The sequence below is a fragment of the Rhinatrema bivittatum genome, chromosome 8 (genome assembly GCF_901001135.1).
Source record: "Rhinatrema bivittatum chromosome 8, aRhiBiv1.1, whole genome shotgun sequence".
Taxonomy (NCBI): Eukaryota; Metazoa; Chordata; class Amphibia; order Gymnophiona; family Rhinatrematidae; genus Rhinatrema; species Rhinatrema bivittatum.
In genome coordinates this window covers 258,298,705-258,323,142 of record NC_042622.1, presented here as the reverse complement: position 1 = coordinate 258,323,142, position 24,438 = coordinate 258,298,705, and the positions used below count along the sequence as shown (strand labels likewise).

General features: G+C 48.3%; 1 protein-coding gene across 6 annotated transcripts in view; it reads right to left on the bottom strand.

The window, feature by feature from the left end:
* The window catches only part of MARK2 (microtubule affinity regulating kinase 2), a 462,018-nt gene that overhangs the window by 198,901 nt on the left and 238,679 nt on the right, over positions 1 to 24,438 (bottom strand). For all 6 annotated transcript variants that reach the window (XM_029614697.1, XM_029614694.1, XM_029614695.1 and 3 more), the window contains exons 7-9: positions 18,126 to 18,182; positions 17,487 to 17,723; positions 11,780 to 11,899 (exon numbers count right to left, since the gene is read on the bottom strand). In XM_029614697.1, coding sequence (XP_029470557.1) covers positions 11,780 to 11,899; positions 17,487 to 17,723; positions 18,126 to 18,182 — 414 coding nt within the window. The remainder of the gene's footprint in view (positions 1 to 11,779; positions 11,900 to 17,486; positions 17,724 to 18,125; positions 18,183 to 24,438) is intronic.

The following is a 24,438-nucleotide window of genomic DNA, read 5'->3' as shown; positions in this document are numbered from 1 at the left end:
GGACTTGGGGGGAGAAGTGGAATTTATTGTTGAAGTGGCGATTTCAATATTTGTGTGGACAAGATGGGCTATGCTTTGGCTATGGGGTTTTTGGCAAATATGGAGATGAGTGGATTACATCAGTTAGTTGATGTGGCCACCCATTATATGGTGTTTGTTTCTTCAAGAATGCAGATTTTTTTTTAGGAGTATAGTCTATCCTATTGTCAGACTACTACCCTGGTAAGGTTTGCATTTTGAGACTTTTTTTTTTTTTTTTTAGGGAAACCAAGTATGGGAGCTAGAGATAATCTGGGAAGGTTAGAAGTAGATGTGAATATATTTTGGGAGGAGGAAGAGAAAAAAAACTAAATGTGGCAGCTGATTCTGTGAAAAGTAGATAAATGGTATGTGAATATTATGGAGGTATTGATGAGATTGTTCTTTGGAAAAAGCAAATTAATAAGAGGATTGAGGGATTCCATCATTTTCAGAATCTTTACAAAAGGTGATGATGAAGGTAAGACAGCTGGAGGTGTATTAAGTCATAATGTAAGACACAGGAAGAGCTGGAAAATTGCAGCAAATAAGTACTATTCTGTGATTATTAGAACTAAAAAGGAAATGTATAATATAATTAAAGCTGCATGGAATAAGCCTATGGAGGTCTTCTATACAGTGAATACTCTCTATTGGGTAAGATGGTTTCTAGGGGAAGAAACAGTCTAAGTTGTGAGGAATTTCAAGCTTTTTTTGTGGGAAGATTAAGGGACTGCAAGGTTTAGTGCAATCTAAGATTCAGGAGATGAGATTGGTGGAATAGGATTTTCTCCAGTTGAGGTAAGGATAGGAAAGAGTGGGGATTGTTCTGGAGGATTTTAACCCCATCTTTGGAAAGGTGTTAAGACAAACTTTGAATAGGATTCAGAACACTTTTTGTTTGTTGGATCTATGTACTACAGATTTGGTGAATTCCTCTCAGATGCAGGATTGACAGTTTTGGCTAAATTGGAAAACTGCTCCCTGAGTGAAGGGCTGTTACCAGGAAGATCAAAATGTGCTATAGTAACCCTTATTTTGAAGAAACCTTCCTTAGATGTAGTGGTTTGCAGAAATTATAAGCCAATTGCAAATATGCCCTTTGTAACAAAGGTAACAAAAGGTGGTGACTGATCAGGTGGATACTGAAAGGTTAGATGTAGTCAGGCTAGGTTCAGGAAAGAGCATAGTACAGACTTTTTTTTACGGCTCTGTCTGAAGTTTTGCGAAGAATGGATTGGAAGGGGAAGGGGGAACTATGTCCTTAAATTGTTAAACTTGTCTTGTGCCTTTGACTTGGTAGGCCATGATATTTTAGTTTTGAGTTATAAAGAAATAGGGTTGGATAGAATGGTGTTAAACTAGATTTCTTCCATTTTACAGGAGAAATCATTCATTGTTAGGGCAAGGAACTCACTTCTAATTTTTCCCATCTACAATGCGGTGTCCCCAAAGGCTTGGCCTTGTTGCCATTGCTGTGTAATTTCTTTCTGCACACTTTGGGAGAGGTGATCTGAGCTCTGGGGTTGACTGGTTATATCTATACAGATGATACCCAGCTGGTACTTTCTGTGGAGGAAGTGGAAAGTCAGAAAAGGAACTGAATAGCAGCAGCAATGATTCATTTCATATGTGATGAGGGGGGGAAATCAAATTGTAAGAATAGGACTCCCTGATTTTGAGTTTCCCTCTGAAGATAGTGTTGGAAGGTGATGTGATATGTACCTTTCTCTGGGGGTACACATAGATACTTTGTTTAATTTTGCGTATCATATACAGTTAGTGGCAGAGCATGCTTTTTAAGCTTTGGATGGTTAGTAAGTTACAGCCTTTTCTGGATGTACACTCAGTTAAGATGGTGGTACATGCGAAGGTTATCTCCATTCTGGATTAGAATAGCCTATGGATGTGCCTACCTGACAGGCTTACTCATAGGCTTCAGATGGTCCAGAATGTTGCAGCCTGAGTGATTTTATGGAAGGCACATCAGGTGAAAGCATCACCACTGCTTTGCAAGTTGCATTTGGCTTTCAATCAAGGCACAGGCCAAGTTTAAAGTTTTGGCATTAGTCCATCGGGTGATGAGAAGAAATAGTCCAGAGTATCTTAGGATAAATGAAACTGTTAGACTGGTGCATGCCCTCCAATCCAGCCAGGCTGTGTTACTGAGATCCTGTCACTGAGAAAACTTGGGTGAAAGCAAAAACTTTCTGAAATAGCTCCCTCATTATGGAATTCACTTTCATCAGATTTAAGGCTGAAAGTTGATAATGCCCCGTTTTGGAAAAATCTGAAGACTTGGAATTTTCCAGATTCTTAGACTAATAGATGGGAAGTGAGCTGATGAAAAGTTTTGGCGTCAAGATGGGGTTAGAGAGAGATGTATGAATAAAAAGAGGTGTTTTTAAAAAAGTTTTATGTTTGACATTGGTGTTAAGGATAGATTTGTTTGTTTGTTTTTGTATACCGACATTCGATCGAGATATCACATCGGTTCACATGTAACAAACAGAAATAAGACAATGGATGTTTATTTTTACATTGTAACTTATAGGGACCTTCATCTTCAGTTTTTATTGTTCTTTATTTTTCCCAGGAAATTTATCAGGGTTTTTGTTTAGCAGTTCTTATTGGATCACTTATTTAATTTGTAAAATACAATGTTGAACAATAGTCAAAATGTAGACAGTAACTAATAGAGCAAAAACTAACAAAACAAATTAATATCAATAATATATAAAACAAACAATAAAACGATAAATTACTTTCAAAATAAAACTAGCAAAACCACAACTATAATATAGTAAAATAATATATAAAAGTGCTGGAATAAAAAATACAAAAAATAGGCAGCAGTAGAAACTAAAAGTAGGTTTAACAGGAATTAATGTGGGGATAGGCTTGCTGAAAGCGATGAGCCTTCAGTGTTTTCCTGAACTTTAAGTAATCCCTTTCAAGTTGAATACTAAGTGGCAGTGAGTTCCAAAAACAGGGGGATAAGAAAGAAGCAAATTTCTCTGCATTCCTCAAACTGTATATCTCTAATTGAGGGCAGTACCAAGAGCTCCTGCTGGGAAGAAGGTAAAGTGCAAGTAGGCAGATAAGGAGAGATAGCAGATGAAAGATAAAATGGAGAACCCCAGCATAAGGTTAAAGTTAGGCATTCAATTTTAAGCTGGATATGCAGTGAAATTGGGAGCCAATATAGTTCAATAAGGAGGAGAATCACATGATCAAATTTAGATTTAACAAAAAGATTACCTTAGCAGTTGTATTCTGAACTATTTGGAGACATTTGATTTGTACAGAAGAGAGATCAGGCAAGAGTGTTACAACAGTCTAGTCTAGAAAGGACGAGCAAATGAGAGTTTTGAAATCAGAGCGGAGTCTGGGAATGAACCTCAGAACGAAGTATGAAGTCTGCAAAAGCTTAGAAATGTGGTAAGCGAGGAGGAAGTGACATCACGAGAGGAAATGGCTGCTTGAAGGCTGAGCTCTCTATCCCGATTAGCTTAATCCCTCTAATATTCTGTCAGACTACTTACCACTCCTCAATTGGGTGATTCAACTCCAGTTTGTTCAGAGATAGCCACGTGCAAAAAAATGGAGAAATTACTTACTTGAAAACTTCGTTTTCCTTAGTGTAGACAGATGAACTCAGGGCCAATGGGTTATGTGCTCCCCTGCTAGCAAATGGAGACGGAGTCAGATTTCAAAGCTGACATCACCCTAGATATACCCCTGCAGTGACCTCAGCCATTCAGTATTCCCTTCAAAAGCCATTGGGACATACTATTGAAAACCTTGATTAGAATTTGGATACAACCTAATGACTTGATTAAAAACTGGAGACCGCAACTGTACTCAACCAAACATAAGTGCTGAATCCCAGCAGTACTATAGATGCCCTGATATAGGGATAGGGCGACCACTTACCCGTAACCTCATGGAATTGAGATTTACCTCATGGGCGATTCCTTGGTACCACTCATGGGCAGCCGTGGGTGGGATGCTGAGTCCATCTGTTTACACTAAGGTAAACAAAATAATCAGGTAAATAATTTCTCCATTTCCTAGTGTGTAGCCAGATGAACTCAGGTCCAATGGGATGTACAAAAGGTACTCCCAAACGGGGCGGGAGGCTGCCTGCAATCCGGTTAGCACCGCCCTTGCAAAGGCTGCGTCCTCTTGGGCCTGGACATTCAGGCGATAGAACCTGGAGGTGTGTAAGGAGGACCATGTTGTGGCTCGACAGATGTTGACGGGAGATAGTAGCTTAGCTTCCGCCCAGGACACTGCCTGGGCCCTAGTGGAATGAGCTTTAACCTGAAGGGGTAAAGGCTTCCCTGCCTCTACATAAGCTCCCGTGATCACGTCCTTGATCCAGCGAGCTATGGAAGCTCGTGAAGCCACTTTGCCTTATTTTCGTCCCCTATGAAGAACAAAGTGGTCTGTCTTGGGCACAGATTCTGAACATTCCAGATACCGTACTAAAAGCCTACTGACGTTTAAGTGGCGTAGGAAGCAGTAGTCTTCCGTGTCCTTGCGTCTATCAGGGGACGGAAAGGAAATGGACTGGTTCAGGTGAAACTCCGAGACTACCTTTGGTAAGAAGGAGGGGATGGTGTGAAGCTGTACTTTTCCTAGAGTAAACCAAAGGAACGGCTCCAGACATGACAGCGCCTGTAGTTCAGAGATGAGAAGAGCTGAGCATATCGCCACCAAGAATACAGTCTTCAGCATTAAGAGGTGTAGAGACAGACTGCACAGGGGCAAAAAGAAAGGTCCTGCTAAAAAATCCAATACTAGATTGAGGTTCCATAGTGGGCCCGGCCACTTTAACGGGCTGATACAGTACAGTGTGCTCCGACTGAGCACACTGTTAACCCGCCATTGGACGCACGTTTTCGACACGCTAGCGTTACCCCTTATTCAGTAAGGGGCCGAAAACGCGCGACCAATCCCCCGAACCTAATAGCGCCCGCAACATGCAAATGCATGTTGCTGGCCCTATTATTTATTTATTTATTTAAAACTTTTATATACCGACATTTGATCGAGATATCACATCGGTTTACATGAAAACAAGAAACCAATAAGGCAGGGACTGCTTTAAGGCAGGGACTGCTTATTTTACATTGTAACAAGATAACTTACATTGTAACATAGTAACTTGCATAATGGTTAACGCGGAAAATATGTTAACTGGTTAATATTGAAAAAAAGCATAACATTTAAACTTGAAAGGATACGTGAGCTATAGAGAATAATGTTTAGAAAGGAGATTGGGAGGAAGCGTTGTAGTTAATGACCAGTTATGGATCCCTGAGTAGGGATGCGGGGGAGGGAGGGTGGTGGGGAGAGGGGAGGTAGATATATAAATAATTAAGGGGAGGGTTAGGTCAGGGCGGAGCAGTGGAGGGGGGTCTAGTTGGAGGCAGGCTGGATCTCAGTGCAGGAGGTTGGATCCCATTGGAGGGGTTATGTATCAGGGGGGAAGGCTTTTCTGAAGAGCCAGGTTTTGAGTTGTTTTTTGAATACTTGAGTGGAGGGTTCGTTCCTAAGTGTTTTTTGAATACTTGAGTGGAGGGAGGGAATTCCAAAGGGTGGGGCCGGCAACTGACAAGGCTCGTCTTCTGGTGGAGGAGAGGTGCGCAGTTTTAGAGCTGGGAATGATGAGTAGGCCGGTGTCTGAGGATCTGAGGCTTCTTTGGGGGGAGTATGGGAGAATGGCGATGTTTAGCCAGTTCATCTCGTTGTTTATTTTTTTGTGGATGAGGGTGAGGGTTTTATATTGTATTCTTTGGGCGATGGGCAGCCAGTGCAGTTCTTTTAGTGTGGGTGTGATGTGGTTACATTTTTTGATGTTAGTGATGGTCCTGGCGGCTGCGTTTTGCAGTACTTGTAGAGGTCGGATGGTGGTTTCAGGTAGTCCAAGGAGTAATGCATTGCAGTAATCCAGTTTGGAAAAAATTATTGACTGTAGGTATTCCTGCGCGATTCAGAAAACAAAATGTGCAGCCAAGCCGTCCATTTTGCTTTCAGAAATTAGCGCCTACCCAAAGGTAGGCGCTAATTTCTTCAGGCACCAGGAAAGTGCACAGAAAAGCAGTAAAAACTGCTTTTCTGTGCACCCTCAGACCCAGTATCATGGTGATATTAAGTCTGAGGTCCCGAAGGGTAAAAAAAAAGTAAAAAAACAAAACCTGAAGTCGGCCCGCGGCTGTAGGCCGACAACCGGATGCTCAATTTTGCCAGCGTCTGGTTTCCAAGCCCATGGCTGATAGCAGCAGGCTCGAGAACAGACGCCGGTAAAATTGAGCGTCGGCTGTCAAACCCGCTGACAGCCTCCGCTCCGGTCCAAAAGGAGGTGCTAGGGACGCGCTAGTGTCCCTAGCGCCTCCTTTTGCCTGTTTTTACCGCTGGGCCTCATTTAAATACAGAATCGCGTGCACAGGAGTGGCCTGTGCGCGTGCCAGGAGAGCTGGCGCTCACCCGCTCTCCCGCGTTTTTATTGTATCTGCCCGTAAGAGAGGTCGGTGTTTAACCTCATTTAGGAAACAGGCCAAGTCCGGATGCGTCGACAGGCGGGTTCCATTTACCTTGTCCCTGAAACAGGAGAGCGCCACCACCTGGACCTTCAAGGAGTTGAGGGGCAATCCTTTGGTTCAGGCCATCCTGTAAAAATTCCAGAATCATGAGGATCTTGGTTGTTCGCGGGTGCACCCCGCATTCCTTGCACCAGGCCTCAAATATTCTCCAGATCCGTACGTATGCCAAGGACGTTAAGACGTTCAGTGCGCGGAGCAAGGTGGTGATTATGGCCGCCGATTATACATGCTTCGTCAGATGAGCCCTCTCAAGGGCCAAACAGTAAGACAAAATTGAGTTGGGTCCTCGAGAAGAATCGGACCCTGTTGGAGAAGGTCCCTGAGCGGGGAGGCAGGCATAGGGGGCTCTCCATGAGGAGCCTCCACATATCTGCATACCACGGGCATCTGGGCCAATCCGGGGCCACCAGAAGGACTAATCCTCTGTGGCATTCGATCCTGCAAATGACCTTGCCCAGCAGAGGCCATGGAAGGAAGGTATATACTAACTCTTACTCTGGCTAGATCTGGACAAGGGCCTTGATCCTTTGTGAGCGCTGATCTCGTCTGCAGCTGAAGAATCGGGGGACCTTTGCATTGTGAGATGTAGCCAGTAGGTCGATGGATGGATGGCCCCAGAAATGGACTAGGAGTTGGAAGGCTCTTGTCAACAATGCCCATTCCCCTGGATCCAGACTCTCCCTGCTAAGAAAGTCTGCTCTGACGTTGTCTTTTCCGTGGAAGGCAGAGATCCCTTGTAGATTTAACTCCGCCCATTCCATAAGGGGGTCTCTATCTTCAGAGACACTTGGTGGCTTTTGGTTCCTCCCTGGCGGTTTATGTAGGCTACCATTGTTGCGTTGTCAGACATCACGTGGACTGCCTGTCCCTGGAGCCTGTGGCTGAACTGCAGACATGCTAATCTGACCACTTGTGCTTCCAGGTGGTTTATGTTCCAGCGTGCCTTTTTCTCGGTCCATCGCCCCTGGGTTGTTAATTCCTGACAGTGAGCTCCCCACCCTCAGAGACTCGTGTCCATCATGAAGACTATCCAGTTCCATGGGGACAGGCTTACACCCTTGCTTAGGTGAACTTCCTGTAGCCACCACTGGAACCGAGAACATACTTCCATCAATAGGTGGAAGCGAATAGAGTAGATTTGAGACAGTGGGTTCCAACGTGACAGCAGGGAGCATTGGAGTGGCCGCATGTGTGCCCTCATCCACAGTACTACTTCCAGCGTTGACACCATCAGCAGAGGACCTGGAGATAGCTCCACACCCTGGCACATTGTGTTTGTCAACTGACGCACTTGGTACATCAGCTTCCTTATCTTCAAGGGAGGGAGGGAAGACCTTGTCCTGCTTGGTGTTGAACCAGATTTGCAAGTACTCTAAGGACTGGGAGGGCTTGAGGCTGCTCTTGCCCATGTTCATGATCCAAATGAGTTCTATAGGAGGGACCTGACCCTGCTGGTCACCTGGAGGCTCTTTTCAGACTACTCAGCTTGGATCAGCCAGTCATTTAAGTAAGTGTGCACAAGGATCCTTTCTTTCCTCAGAGCCACTGCCACAACCACCTTAATTTTGGAGAATGTTCTGGGGGCTGTTCCCAGGCCGAAGTGCAATGCCCGGAACTGATAATGGCAGCCCAGTACTGCAAAGCATAGGAAACGCTGGTGGTCTTTATGGATTGGAATATGAAGGTAGGCCTCCGAGAGGTCAAGGGAGGTAAAGAACTCTCCCGGTTGTAATGCCATTGCAGGTAACAACTGACGCTCTTGAGATCCAGGATGGGTCGGAATGAGCCCTCCTTCTTGGGTACCATGAAATAGATGGAATAACGCCCGTATTTACTTGGGTGTAAGTAGCGGGGTTATAGCCCTCAGACTGAGGAGCTTTAGCGTGGATTCTGCCAGTTTTTTGTGCTGGGAGTGGCAAGGTGACGTCATGAACCTGTCCCAAGGGATGCTGCGAAATCCCAGAGCATATCCTGCTCGTATGATGTCCAGTACCCATTTGTTGGACATAATCTCGACCCACCACTGATGGAAGAGGGATAGTCAGCTCCCTATCTCCTCGTCCCATGGATGGGTTGGTCAAATTTCATTGGGAAGTTTGGGTCGAACCTGAGCCGAACCAGTTCCTCTTTTTGGTTGTCTGCTCCAAAAGGACAGAGACCTTCCCAAGGGCCGAGATATCTGAAATAATGAGTTTCTGTAGGGCCACAAGCGCTGGTAAGCCCCTGGCCCGACCCCTCATGGGTGAGGGGCGCTGCGATCTCTTAATCTTCTGGTAATTGAGGCACTGGAGATTCACCCCACTTACTGGTTAGCTTTTCCAATTTGCGTCCGAATAGGAGGGATCCCCTTAAAGGGCATTTTTGTGAGGTTTGCCTTAGAGGTCGTGTCCACTGACTTATTTCGTAACCATAGCTGTCTTCTGGCCGCTGCCACCAAGGTTACTCCTCTGGCCGAGGTACACACTAGGTTCGAGCTTGCATCCACTAGGAAGGCTGCGGCGGGCTTGATCGCCTCTCTGGTATGCGCCCCTGAGCTATCTTCCTCTCTCTCTCTCTCTCTCGAGAGAAGCAGACACCAACGAGCCACCAGGGCACAACAGGAAGCGATCTGCAGTGTCATTGCTGTCACATCAAAAGCTTGCTTAAGGATGGACTCCAACCGCCTATCATGAGCATCCTTCAAGGCCGCTCCTCCCTCTACTGAGATAGTTGTCTGCTTCGAGACGGCGCAGACCAGGGCTTCCACTTTCAGGAAACTCAGGCGTTCTTCGGCCGCTGGATCCTGAGAGTACAAGGCCTCCAAGGCCCGACCTCCTTTGAAACTGGCTTCCAGGGCGTCCCATTCCAGGTCAATCAACTCCTGGATGGCTTCCAGCATCAGGAAATAGCAAGAGGCTTTCCGTTGAGACACCAGGATGGGATTCTTGTTTGATTCCGACATAGGGTCCATGCCAGGAACTCCCTAGAGTCTTCAAGGTCTGGGAGACCAGGGCTGGTAATTCATCTTTGTGGAAAAATCGAAGCATGGTCTGGTATGGCTCCAGGCCTGGAGGGATTTCCCCGCCCACCAATGAGTCTGCATCCCCTTCATTGTCCGTGGTGTCTGGGGTCCCTGTTAGGGATACCCTGGTGAGGCAAGGCATGTCCCGAGGCATGCTGATAGGGCTGGGAAGGCAAGGCCTTCCCAGCAGGGACTCGGACTAGGCAGGGGCAGTAGCTGACTGCGCCTGAACAAAGGCTTGTAGGCCATGAAAGTACTCCAACCAAGAAAAGGCCACTGGGTCCATATTTAGCCCAGGAGGAACTGGGGTAGGGGTCGCTGAACTGCTCTCTCCCGAGTAAGATGCAGCCCCGGAATTGCTCAGGTCCAGGGTGCTACCAGATAAGGTTGTGGCTGACCCATCCTCCGACTGGGAGAGGCTGGACTTGGAAAGGCTCTGAGAGTTCAGCCCTCCCTAGGCTTCCTCACTCTGCTGACACAGGAAGGATTCCAGGTCAGACTGTGCAGCTTTAATATGGCAGGCAGCACAAAGGCCGTTTCGCTTGAGCTTCTTTGCTGCCAGGGCCATAGTACTCTGTAGCTTGTGTGTTCAGCCGTTTAGTGCCTTCTTGAGCGCATACAAACTTGCCACGGAGCGCGTAAGTCTAAGAGGTCGGTTGTGCGCTAATGTATGTGTGTGCTTATGCACGCGGGTACGCACATAGGAGTGTGCGCACTTATGCATGTGTTAGGCGCACAAAGGGCTGGCCCGCACCGCGCATACCAACAGACAAAGGGGGAAAATGGCACCACAACAATCCACGCACAAGACGGTGCCGCTGCAGCCTGCCGTGTGGAGTGCCCATGACCCTGAAGCGGGACCTAGCCCATTGGGGGAGGGGGGGCTGTTCACCCGCTCAGAAACCCCTTTCCCTTGCCTTAACAGGTTTGGGAACGATGACGGTACGGCAAGCCAAGCAAGGAGACCGGAGGAAAGACTTACCAAAGCCCTTCCATGTCTCTGAATACAAGGAGTTCTTCCCTACTTATCTGGGCTCAGTGCTTACCGGCTGAGTACAGAGACTGTCTCCGGCTGCGGGGGAAGAGGGCTTAGGCAGTCACCGCCATGCTCAGCTTCTTGCACCCGCTGCTTTTCAGCTGCTTCAGCAGCAAAGTCCACACCGGGAACCGGCTACCGGACCAAGGCACACCTCTGAGGGATCTCGGAAATCATCTCAGGAATTCTCAACTGGGGGAAGGACCCTTAGGTATCACCGCAGGAGAGCGGGGCTCGATCTTTCTTCCAATTTAGAGATAAGTTTATATTTCTTCTTTAAACTAGTGCTGCAATCCCGCTAAGCACCACTGCTGGTGTGGGGATAGCACATCCACATCTGCTTTGAGACAGAGAGATACTGAAGGGCTGAGGTCACTGCAAGGGTGTAGGTCACTGCAAGGGTGTATCTAGGGTGACGTCAGCTTTGAAACCTGACTCCGCCTCCATCTGTTAGCAGGGGAGCATATAACCCATTGGTCCTGAGTCTATCTGGCTACATGCTAAGAAAATCAGTTTAAACTGAAAATGAAGGACCCTAGGGATAGAGGAGGAGGGTTGAGGGCTGGTGGAAAGGAAGGGAAAGTTGATGAATGGCTGCTGTTTTCTTGACCTCATAGATATGTTTGTTTTGTACTGTTTCCTTTGTTGTGCTTTTAGATTTTAGATTCATTGTACACTGTCTTGGGCAATTTCTTGGGAAACCAGGGAATCAATCAATCAAATTATTTACACCAGTTAGCCCTACCCATGCAAGCCTTGGAATTCCACTAAGCATATGATTGGGCTTTATTTGAACAAAAAATTAAAATGTTACCTTATTGCTGGTAAGCAAGGGAAGAACAGCCCTCATCCCACACACTAATTTCTTTAGTTAACAGTCCCAGACACATACCAGACAGGCCTCCCCAGTTGGCTGCTTCAGCTCTGGCCAGCTTCCTAGTTGGCCATGGAGGAGCTATTTCACAGTCACCCTCTTATAACAGAAATATCTGCAATTCCCACCCTATCACCCTGCTATGGACCATATCTGCAGCAGTGGTAATTATTTCCTGAGTGCCAGAACACTCAGCACCATCAGCACTTAGGGAGCCTATGCATGCTCCTGCCACTTACCTCTAAAGTGCCCCTCTTGCTGGGGTTCAGAATTAGGAACTTCTTCAGCAGATTTTCACAGTCCGTTGACATGTAGAAAGGGATACGATACTTTCCCCTCAACACTCGTTCACGCAGTTCCTGGAGAAGATAGCTCAGGTGAGAGGCTGCAAATTACATTACCCAAAGTACAGCTACTTCTTGGGTGAAAGCAGAGTTGCTTACCTGTAACAGGTGTTCTCACAGGACAGCAGGATGTTAGTCCTCACATATGGGTGACATCATCAGGATGGAACCCAATCACGGAACACTTTTGTCAAAGTTTCTAGAACTTTGACTGGCATGCCCAGCCATGCACTGATCCTGCATCCAGCAGGGGTCCCCCTTCAGTCTTGTCTTATAATAAAAAATACGTGTGAAAAATAAAATAAGAAAACGTAAATGAACCCAACTCTGCAGGGTGGCGGGTGGGTTTCATGAGGACTAACATCCTGCTGTCCTGTGAGAACACCTGTTACAGGTAAGCAACTCTGCTTTTTCACAGGACAAGCAGGATGGAAGTCCTCACATATGGGTGAGTACCGAACTGAGGATGCCCGAACAATGCACCAAATGTACCCAAGACGTGCAACGGGCACAACAACAGGGGTGGAGATTTGGTAGGAGGGCATCCTGAACGGGTCAGTGGAAGGATGCTAGGAAGTTAAACAGAAAACAAGTTGTGTAGAACAGACTGGCCAAAGATGGAATCCTGTATGCCAGCCTTATCTAAGCAATAACGGGTTGCGAAGGTATGGAGAGAACTCCAGGTAGCAGCCTTACAAATATCAGCAAGCGGCACCGAACGGAGGTATGCTACTGATGTCGCCATGGCCCTAACAGAGTGTGCTTTTACACAGTCTTGTAGTGGAATGCTTGCTTGCTGGTAGCAAAAAGAAATGCAGTCCGCTAACCAGGAGGAGAGGGTCTGCTTTCCCACAGGATTTCCCAATTTGATGGTATCGAAAGAAACAAATAATTGACTGGATTTCCTGTGGGCCGACGTGCGGTATAGATAGAAGGCTAGGGCACGTTTGCAGTCCAAGGAATGCAGAGCCTGTTCTCCTGGGTTTGAATGGGGCCTGGGAAAAAAGGTAGGTAGAATAATAGATTGATTGATATGAAATTCTGACACTACTTTTGGCAAAAATTTAGGGCGAGTGCGGAGCACTACCCTGTCATGCAGAAGGCAGGTAGGCAACTAATGCCTGCAATTCACTAACTCTGCGAACGGACATGACAGCAAGAAGGAAAACTACTTTCCATGTGAGATAATGGAGATTACATGAGTGGAGAGGCTCAAACGGAGGTTTCATGAGCCATCCCAAAACCACAATGAGGTCCCAAGAAGGGGCTGGGGAGCGCAGTGGAGGTTTTAAGTGGAGCAAGCCTCTCAAAGCGCGTTACTAAGGGTTGTGTCGAAATAGGAACATCCCCCACGCCTTTATGAAACGCGGCTACCGTACTGATGTGCACCCTGATGGAGGAGGTCTTGAGGCCTGCCTCAGACAAGTGCCAGAAATAGTCCAGAAACGTCACTGTGGAACAAGTGAAGGGGTCTAAGGACATAGATGTACACCATACTGTAAACCTCTTCCATTTGGAACGATAAGACCTTCTCGTGGAAGACTTTCTTGAAGCTACGAGGACTCGGGACACCGACTCTGAAAGGTTAAGAGGTTGGAGTATTAACCTTTCAACATCCAGGCAGTCAGAGATAGGGCCTGGAGGTTGGGGTGGCACAGGCATATGTTGTTCTGAGTTATCAGAAGCGGATTCTTCCCCAGAGGAATGTGGTGGCGTACTGATAAATCCTAGAGGATTGGAAACCACACCTGGTGTGGCCAGCGAGGAGCTATCAGAATCATTACGCCCTTGTCCTTCCGTAACTTCACGAGAGTCTTTGATATGAGTGGAAGTGGAGGGTATGCTAAGAGGAGACCGCTGGCCCATGAGAGGGCGAAAGCATCTCTCAGTTGCGAGTGGCGACTGCAATTGAGAGAGCAGAAGTTTTCCACTTTGCGGTTGTGTACTGATGCAATGAGGTCTATGTGAGGATAACCCCAACGTTGGACTACTGAGTCCGCTATTGTGGGGTTGAGAGACCATTTATGTGGAAAAACGTGCGGCTCAACTTGTCCACCAACACATTGTCCACGCCCGGCAAGTAGGTGCCTGTGAGGTACATCGAGTGGGAAAGGGCCCATGCCCATATCTGTGCAGCTTCCTGACACAGGAGGTAGGAGCCCGTTCCCCCTTGCTTGTTGAGGAGCAGGTTGGGTCTTCTGAGGTCGGGACTGCCTGGACTGACCTTTTTGATAAGGCTTAGAAGGGCGACCTCGGGAAGCCGGAGGGTAGTACCTTTTCGGTTTATAGGCCGGCTGCTTAGAATCTAGTCTGAATGTCCTCTTAGAGGTAGACGAGAAATCAGAAGACACTGAAGAAAGTTGATGCAGCATCTCATGGTGGTCTTTTAGCTGCGCCACAGTCTCCTGGATTTTTTCTCCAAAGAGATTATCTCCAACATAGGGCAGATCAGCCAGTCTGTCCTGTACTTCTGGCCTTAGGTCGGAGGACTTCAGCCAGGCCCACCTTCGTGCACTGATTCCAGCTGCAGACACTCTGGAAGCAGTGTCAAAAATGTCATAGGCAGTATGGACCTCATGCTTGCCGGCATCCAGGCCTTTCTGAGCCAGAGTATTGAGTGGATCCAAGAATTGTTCTGGTAAAGACTCAGAAAAATCTTGGATATACTGGGTCATGTATAATTGGTATGCAGCAATGTGAGATATAAGCATTGATCCATGGAATACCCTGCTGCCAAAAGCATCCAGGGATTTCTGTTCCTTCCCTGGAGGTATGGAGGAATGAGGTTTGGAACGCCTTGCTTTCTTCTGGGCTGACTCTACAACCACTGAGTGATGATCCAGTTGAGACCTTTGAAATCCAGGAGCTGATTGCACAAGGTAAGTGGCATCTGTTTTACGGTTTACAGGCGGAATGGAGCCTGGGTGCTCCCAATTTCTCTTTAACAAATCAATAAGGATTTCATGAATAGGAATAGGGGCATCAAGGAACTGGAGTACTTCTAGCATCTTGTGCCGTGAATCTTCTTCTGTCTCAAGATGAAAAAGAATAGTCTCAGACATTTCCTTAATGAAGGTAATGAAGGACAGATCCTCTGGAGGAGAACACCGTCTCTCTTCAGGAGGAGAGGGTTCTGAGGGGAGATCATCTGTATCCTGGGAAGAATCATCAGTCCAAGGATCATAAGGTTGATCACCAGCTCCCTGAGGATCTTCCAAGGGGAGAAATGGTGTTATTCCCGAAGGTCCAGGTCTAGGCATCGATGGTATCGGATGTGGCACCGAAGGCATCGATGGAGGCACAGACGGCATCGAAAGAGGCACTGACGGCACCGATGGAACTGGCAACATAGATGGATGAGTCGGTGGTAAAACTCCAGATGGTGGAATGGGAATCTGTGTTTCCTCGTCTTCCGATGACAAAGGTTCCAACGGTGGAAGGGCACCGATCAGTGCATCCAGTCTCCCTAGAAGCGGTGCTAGCACTGTAGGAATCGGCTCTGTGACTGCTGTTGGCACCGCGTCGATGGTGGCTGGAAGCTCTTCAGTGCTTTACTGATGGCCTCTTGGACCATCTGATCCAATTCCTAGCGGAAGCCTGGGGCAGAGAACCCCGGCACCGGAGTAGGAGGCAGCACTGGCGTAGCCGGAGGGTCCACCAGTGAAAGTGGAATCATGGCTCCCTGCACCGATGAAGGTGGGGGGGGGGGGGGGGAACACCTCGGTGACCCGGTCGCAGAGGATGGGGCCTTCTCTGGACGAGATTTCTTTGACAGTGGCTCTGTTGACGCCGATGCTGAGGGTTTGCCTGGATCAGCGGACTGAGCCTTCTGATGCCGGTGTCGACGCTTTTCTCGATGCTCTCCTCGGTCCTTCTCCTGAGGTGAGGAGGAAGATGTTGACACCTTCGGAGTAGTCTATGCCAGTCCAGCAGCCCCGGTGTTCCGCTGCTGGCGAGAGGTCGATGGCACCGGCTCAGATGAAGTCGAAGCGGTCAATGGAGTAGGGGGTTTTGAATGAAAAAAAAAAACTCCATCTTCTCCAAGCAGGCTTTTCGACCCTTCGGCGTCATTTGGGCACATTTAGGACAAGTTAGGGTATCGTGGTAAGCCCCTAAGCACAATACACAAACTCTGTGTGGGTCCGCGATGGACATTGTCCGAGGACAATCGGGGCACCGACGAAAACCCGAAGCCATGGCTTCGACAAACATTTAGCCGCAGTGCGGTCGATGGCCAGTAGACCCCGAAGAGAAAACTCGACGGGAATTGACTGCAAATGAGGTCAATTCCCTTCGACCGCGGAGTACGGATATCGATAGGGGGACCCTTATGGGGTAGAATTTTTTGAAAATTTTTAAAGAAGTTCCGTGAGGAAAATTCCTGTCAGGAATCTCAAGAGAGCTCCTTAACCCGCGTGGCTACTGCTGCGTGGAAAAAAAGAGACTGAAGGGGGACCCCTGCTGGATGCAGGGCAGTGCATGGCTGGGTATGCCCAGTAGGTGCCAGTCAAAGTTCTAGAAACTTTGACAAAAGTGTTCCCTGATTGGGCTCCATCCTGATGTCACCCATATGTGAGGACTACCATCCTGCTTGTCCTGTGAGAATGACAAATACTCAAGAAGCATGGCAGCAAGAGTTTGGATAGATAGGGGAGCTTGAAACAGCAGTCACACTAAAGAAAAAATGCTGCCGTTTCTCCCTTATAACACAGGGCTAGTTATAAAAGAAGATGGACAAGCATGCAGCATCCAGATATTCCTGGCTGTGAAAAGCCAGGAAGAGACTGATTTAAGTCATAGGTACTTTCGCTTCCCCCAAAAAAACATTGACAGTAACTACAGGATATACATATTATATTCATACATTTTTCAGCTGGGTCTCTACACTCCCTAACCCTGAGGCTTAAGTGTGGATTTCTCAAACCCCCCCCCCCCACCACCCTCCCTCTCCAGCTCCCTGTGCCTTCAGAAGCATCTGTCTCACCAGCTGGGAAGAGGAGGATTCAGTAAGAAAGCTGAGGCAGGCTGGCTGCATATCACAAACACCCCCACCTATGCAGATGGAGCCATTCACGGCTGGGGATAAATATATACTTATCTGACAGTGCCTTTTAGGAGGGGTGGAAAGGAAAAGAGGGAAGGGCAGAGACTGCTGATACAGAGAAGTGGAATCTGGAGTTAAGATGGGACAGGAGTTCCAAGCCCAGCTCAGCCACAAAATCCCAAGTCTCACTTTTATCTAGCCAAGTAATAACTGCTCTACCATATATACTGTGCAAGCATGAAGAACTTGCCCAGCAGGTAGTTGCATACTAATCTCCTCCACCCCCACAACGTATTGCTGGTTTGAAAGGTACTATTCACAAAGTGTATGACACTACCAGCATGTTATCCTATATGCACCCAGCCCATGCTCCATGTAAGTGACATACCTTTGAGCAGTAGAACTCTAACATGAGCATATCAAAAAACACCTGCTGCTGATCAGTTACTAAACAGCAGCAGATCATTATGAGTAGGGCAGGTAAGGGAGAATGGTCTTGTATAGGGTAAAAAGAGGACTTGTGCCCAAGTATGGAAGAAGAGCAGGGAAAACTCATACCTTTAAGTTCTGACCATCGAAAGGCAGGGAGCCGCTGACCAGCGTATAAAGGATGACTCCCAGGCTCCAGACATCCACCTCGGGCCCATCGTACTTCTTGCCCTGGAAGAGCTCAGGAGCAGCATAGGGTGGGCTCCCGCAGAAAGTGTCCAGCTTGTTCCCGAAGATGAACTCGTTGCTGAAACCGAAGTCTGCGATCTTGATGTTCATGTCTGCATCCAGCAGCAGGTTCTCAGCCTGGAGATGTAAAGCCCAGAGCAGTCAGGCTCACACAACGACTTGGGCTCTGCTAGGGCTTAGGGAGAAGAATGAGATGGCAAACAGGGCCCAGTTGTAGCGAGCTCTCTTGGAAAAGGCCCTGACATCTCACTCCTAGAGCAATGCCATCTTGACATCATCTGTCGCAGATATGAAGAGATTGGCACAAACTGTGCCACCTGGAAGGCTGCAATCTCTATGAGTGGGAGAGACAAGACTAAGACAGCTAATGATGGTTAGTTAGGGGTTGGGGCAGCCTAATTTGTTTTCTGGTGCAGATTTCCAACCTTGTTATTGAACAGAAAGGTTTATGACTGTCAAGACTCAAGGGTCAGGAAGGAGCTATTCTGAAACACCTATTTCCATTGCACTCTGTCTTACCTTCAAGTCTCGATGTACGATGAATTTCTGATGGCAGTACTGTACTGCAGACACAATCTGGGAAAGAGAGTAGTATCATTAGAAAGCGTAATGGCATGGTGGCAACCCTGCTGCTCTTAAGAACTCCTTAAAATTCAGGTCCCAGAATGGAGCGGGAGATTTAAAGGGCGTGCCTGGGAGACATGCATAAGAGCTCTGGGGGGGAAAAAGAAAAAAAAAAAAAAGAGCAAAAATACAATGCCAGAACTCTGATTAAAAAAATCAGTGAAGCAGCCTTCACTTCTCGAGGCCCTGCAACTGCCAAATTGGGGTTGGTCTCATTACTTAACTGCAATGCTGTGTGTTGCCAGGTGTAGACCTATGTTCGATTTCCATATTGTTCCTACTATAGAAGTAGCACTCACAGCTTTCAAGCAGGGGTTTCCACCATCACTCAACACCTACACCTTGTGGCCACACTGAAGTCACATACATGCTGGGCTCCAGAGGGAGCCGCAGTCTTTGGCACCAGCCCAGGACCATCACCTTAATGGCTGGGATAGGTGAGGGTTATCAAAACAAAAGAAATCCCCAGGCAGCTGCAAATGAAGATTCATGGCACTGTAGTTCAGAGACTGAGTCCAACTGAACTGAAAGCCCAAAAGGAAACACCTGAAAATTACTTTAATGGAAAGGGTAGTGGTGGGTGCCTGGAACAGCCTTCCAGGAGAAATGGTGAAGTCAAAAACTAACAGGTAACCGAGGTGATGTTATCAACGTGCCGTGGTATATAAAAAAAATACGAAATAAATAAATAAATAAACAACAGAATTCCAGAAAGCCTGGGATAAGCACAGAAGAACCCTAGTTGTGAAGAAACAAAAGGAAAACCAGAGATAGCGCAGTTGCTTAACTGTAACAGATGTTCTCCTAGGACAGCAGGATGTTAGTCCTCACATGTGGGTGACATCATCAGATAGAGCCTGGCATGGAAAACTGGCAGACTGGCACGCTCAGCCTGCTGCTATCTGTGCGTCCATGCGAGGTCCCCCTTCAGTCTCATGACATAGCAAAAATACGAGCGAGAAAAACAACAATAAACCGAAAGAGAACCCAATACCGTGGGGAGGTGGGTGGGATTCCTGAGGAATAACATCATGCTGTCCTACAGCTGGTAAGCAACTGAGCTTTCTCCTAGGACAAGCAGGATAGTAGTCCTCACATGTGGGTGATTACAAAGCTCCAGACTGCCCTCTGTGATCAGTAGCCGAACAAGTTGCCAACAGGCACAACACAACTGCGGTGCTGTGGGAAACAGGGACAGTCTGGCCCCACAGAGAGCACGATGAAAACAGACTGGAATAGATTGCGGAGGACAGACTGGCCAAAAGCGCTGTCCTGGCAACTATCCCTGTCGAGGCAGTAGTGAGCTGGAGGGAACTCCAGGTCATGGCCCTGCAGATTTCGGCAACAGGTACTGCATGCAGATGGGCCATTGATGCCGCCATAGCCCACACAGAGTGAGCCTTTACCCTGCCAGCCAGCTGGAGGCCTGCCTGCTCGTAGCAGAAGGCAATGCAGTCTGCTAGCCAGTTGGATAGGGCCTGCTTCCCCACTGCTGCTCCTAGCCTATTGGTGTCAAAAGACAAAGAGCTGGGTGGACTGTCTATGACTCGCTGTACGGTCAAGTAGAAAGCGAGCATCCGCTTGAAGTTCAGGGTGTGAAGAGCACTCTCCCCCAGGTGAGAAGGCGGCCGTGGGAAGGATGATTGACTGGTTGATGTGGAAAACAGTCACCACCGTCGGCAGAAATTCTGGATGCATGCGCAGCACCACACGATCATGGAAGAATTTCGTGTACGGAGCATATGTAACCAGGGCCTGGGTCTCACTGACCCTGCAAGCGGAAGTAATCACCTCCAAGAACATAACTTTCCATGTGAGGAACTTCAGGTCTCAGGATTTGAGAGGCTCGAATGGATGCCACATGAGCCTCGCCAGGACAACACTGAGATACCACGGGGTTGCTGGCGGGCGAACCGGGGGCTTCAATTGAACCGGGTCCCGCATGAAACACCCGAGCAGTGGATGGAATAAGATGGTCGCCCCGGCGACCCCCTAGTGGTAGGCGCTGAGGTGTACTCGGACCGAGCTGGTTTGGAGGCCAGACTCTGACAGGTGCCAAAAATAATCCAGCAGGTTGGGGGAGCGGACAGTAGAAAGGGTCCAGTCTGTGGCTGTTGCACCAGGTGGAGAAATGCTACCACTTTGAGCTGTAAGATCTCCGGGTAGAAGGTATCCGGGATTCAATCAAGATCCTGGAAACACCATCCGAGAACTGTAAGGGCTGGAGGATCATGCGCTCAACACCCACGCCGTGAGGGCCAGAGCCCTGAGGTTCAGGTGGCACAGGGTGCCCTGGTTCTGCGATTGGAGGTTGGGAGCTGTCCGCAGCAGAACCGGTGCACTCATGGAGAGGTCCCTGGAGCAGAGGAAACCACAGCTGCTTTGGCCAGGAGGGTGCTCCCAGGATCATGGTCCCCCCATCCTCTTGCAGCTTCATCTGAGTCCTCGAGAGAAGCAGAATAGGGGGGGGGGGGGGGAATGCATACATGAGACCTTGTCCCAGGATGGTCCTCCCTGGAATCAGGGGGCAGAACATGTTCACCTTATGATTGTGGGGAGAGGCAAACAGGTCTATGCACAGCATGTCCCAGTGACGGAATAGGTCAGCTGCCACTGCTGGGTTCAGGGACCACTCGTGTGGCTGGAAGGACTGGCTGAGGTGGTCCGCCAGCTCGTTCAGGAGGCCCGGCAGGTAGGTGGCCCGTAGATACATCCCCATACAGGGGAGATCCACAAGCCTGTCCTGAACTTCCGATTGGAGATTAGAGACCCGGAGCCACACCAGCCATCTGTCTCCAACGCCTCTGGCAGCTAGGCGGGCTGCAGTTTTGAAGATGTCATAGGTACACGGGACCTCGTGTCTACCAGCCTCAAGCCCCAGCGTGGCTGGGGGAGGCACTCTGCAAACTCCTAGACCTGCTTCCATAGGTTGGGGTCGTATTGGGTCATGTCAAGTTGGTAGGCCGCAATACGGGCCACCAGCATAGTCCCCTGGAACATTTTCCTCCCTATGCCATTGAGCTCCCTGTGTTTGTGCCCCGGAGGGGCAGAAGCGTGAGTCTGAGAGCGCCTGGCCTTTTTAAGCGCGGACTCCACCACCGCAGACTGGTGGGGTAAGAGCCGCCGTTCAAAGCCCACGGCCTGTTGAACCAGATAAGTTGCATCAGCCTTCCTGTTCACCGGAACAACAGACACCGGGTGTTCCCACATACAGAGGAGGAGCTCCTTTAAGATGTCGTGGCGTCGAACTGGAGGACTTCCAGCATCTTATGACAGGTATCCTCCTCTGATAGGAAATGGAAGGGGATGGCCTCAGCCATGGCCTTTACAAAGCTGGCGAATGACAGGTCTTTGGGCAGAGAGTGACGCTGCTCTTCCAGAGGGGAAGGCTCTGAGAGGGGGTCATCTGAGAACTCGGAAGATGCATCTGAGGAGTCATCTCTCCATGGGTCATAGGGGCCCTCCTCCTCACTAGGGTCCGGACGCCGAGGGCAGGGACTGGGAGGGGCACTAGGCCTGGGCCCCAAAGGCACAGACGGCATCAATGGACCCTCAGGCATCGAGGGGGGCATCGGCCGTGGCACACTGAGGGGGGTACCGTGGGCATGGGGCACCCGGTCCCTGCGGCCTTATTCTCCTCGGAGGACCCGGGAATCGGGATCGCTCCGGTGGAGGGCATCGGTGGCCGAGGAGGAAGACGCCTCTCAGGCACCAGGTGCATCGGTAGGGCGCCAAGAAGGGCATCCAGACACTCCAGCAGGAGAGCGAGCATCGAAGGCGGAGGCTCGGGCACCGGTATGAGGGCTTTTGGCACCAGCAGCTCGATGCTCTGAAGCGCTTTGTAATTTATATTTTTATTGATTTTCCAAAAATTATAAGAAACATCATTCATAATCAATATGAAGCTGTATATAGTGGACTCCATATTTATTTTGTTCTCTTGTATATATAGAGGACTCCTTATTTACATTGTACACTTGTATATAATTATCCTCTTCTATCTCTTTTATTTCTTATAATCCCAGTTCATGAACCCTTGTTAATTGTAACTGCTTCTCTTCTCCACGTTTATTTATGTTTTTGGTTATATTTTTGCACCCCTGTTTCTCTGTAAACCGACATGATGAGAACGAGTTCTTGAATGCCGGTATAAAAAAACCTTAAATAAATAAAATAAATATTTCCAAATACACAAACTTACAGTAATTCCTATCCACAATTTGTATTATAATCAATCAAATGGCAATTTTCTACTTGTCATCTTTGAGCACCGCCGATTGCACCCTGTAGTCCAACTCCTCCTGAAAGTCATGGGTAGTAAGGACTGATGGAGGGGGACGAGGCTTGCCGGCAATCCTTCAGAGGGATCACGAGGGGGCATGGCATCCAGTACTGCTGCCGGTGGAGAATGCCTCTGGCTACCGGGGGCACAGGAGGATGGGGCGCCTCTGGTGGCTGCAGCCACTTCAATGGTAGCTCAGCAGCCGCTGATGCTGCTCCAGAACTGGAATCATGTCAGGACGATGACTGGTGTCTATGCTTCCTGGGTTTCTGGCGCTCGGCCCGGGCTTTCCCTGGCGCCGAGGACGATGATGAACCTGAGGTCAGGGGGAGGGGAGAGACCACCGAGGATTGATCTCCCTCTCCTCGATCCTTAGGGGTACTAGAGAGTGGGACCACCAGTGGAAGAGATGGGGACGGTTCCCCATGGTCCTTAGGCGTGGAAGACACCGACGCCGAAGCAGAGGGTTTTGGAGAGCCAAAAAGCTTCTTCATTTTTTCCATGTGTGCACGATGCCCTTTGGGGATCATTTGATCACACGAACACCCTCTGACATCGTGTGAGGCCCCTAGGCAGAGGATACACACCAGATCCATGATGGACACGGTCCACGGGCACTGGGGGCACCATTGAAAACCTGACGCCATCGAAAAAGAGACCGGCGTGCGGTCGATGACCGGAGACCCAATGGGAGTCGGGAATCGACCGCGAATAATGATGGCAAAAGCCAAGGGTACCTACCGGAGGAACCGAACGTGAAGGGGGACCCGACGCAGAAACAAACCCCCAAATTAAGCAAAAATGCTTTCAAGGGTTTGGAGCTCCACAACCACGAGGTTATTGCACTGTGGAAAAGAAGAGACTGAAGGGGGACCTTGCGCGAACGCGCGCATAGCAGCAGGTTGGGCATGCTCAGTCTGCTCAAGTTTCTAGAAACTTTGACAAAAGTTTTCCATGCTGGGCTCCATCTGATGTCACCCACATGTGAGGACTACCATCCTGTTTTTCCTAGGAGAAGAAATAGAGTTTTATGGCACTGCACCAAGAATTAAACTGATTAAACTGGATGGGCCTTATTTTTCATCATATTCTATAGGGGAGAAAGTGAAGATGCTTACCTGTAACAGGTATTCTCTGTGGAAAGTAAATCAAACAGCCACACAAGATGAAGGATGACATTATCCAACAGGTCGTTTTTCATTCAACGCCCAGAAAGTTGTTCTTTGCTTTCTGAGCATGCAAGAACATGTGTCATGGATTGTTGATTATAAATTGGGGGATTTGATGGTGGCAATTGTACCTCAGTCTTTTACCAAGCTAGATAAACTTCCCAGGGAGAAGGGAGGGACTGCATAGTTGATTGTTTTGCTGTCCACGGAGAACATCTGTTATAGGTGAGCAAGTTCACTTTCTCTGTGGACAAGTACAAGCAGCTACACAAGATGGAACTCCCCAGCTGAGGTTGTTTAAAATTAGTTTTGAGATCTGGATACAGATCACCTGTTTTTTTCGGAATCAGAAAGTATTTGGAATAGAAACCTATTTCCCGTTGTGACTGGGGAACCAGCTGAACTGCCTTTGCTTGAAGAAATGATTGCAACTCCTTTAGTATGGTGAGGTGGTCTTTTGAATGTTGATTGTAAACTGGGGGATTTGATGGTGGCAAACTTGAAATTTAGAAAATACCCTTTGTTATGTTCAAAACTAATTTGTTATCGGACTCCAATGATTTTCAAAAATTTTAATCTCCCCCCTTTTAGCTCTGGAAATGGTTGGTGTTGATAGGCTTGATTGGAATAAAAAAGAATGGATCTCTGCAGAGACTGATTATTCCTCTTTTGTTGAGATCTGTTTTGATTGTTGCCTGAATTGCAGCTGCTGAGCAATCTGCGCCTGGTGCTACTGCTGAATGATGACTGGACATGG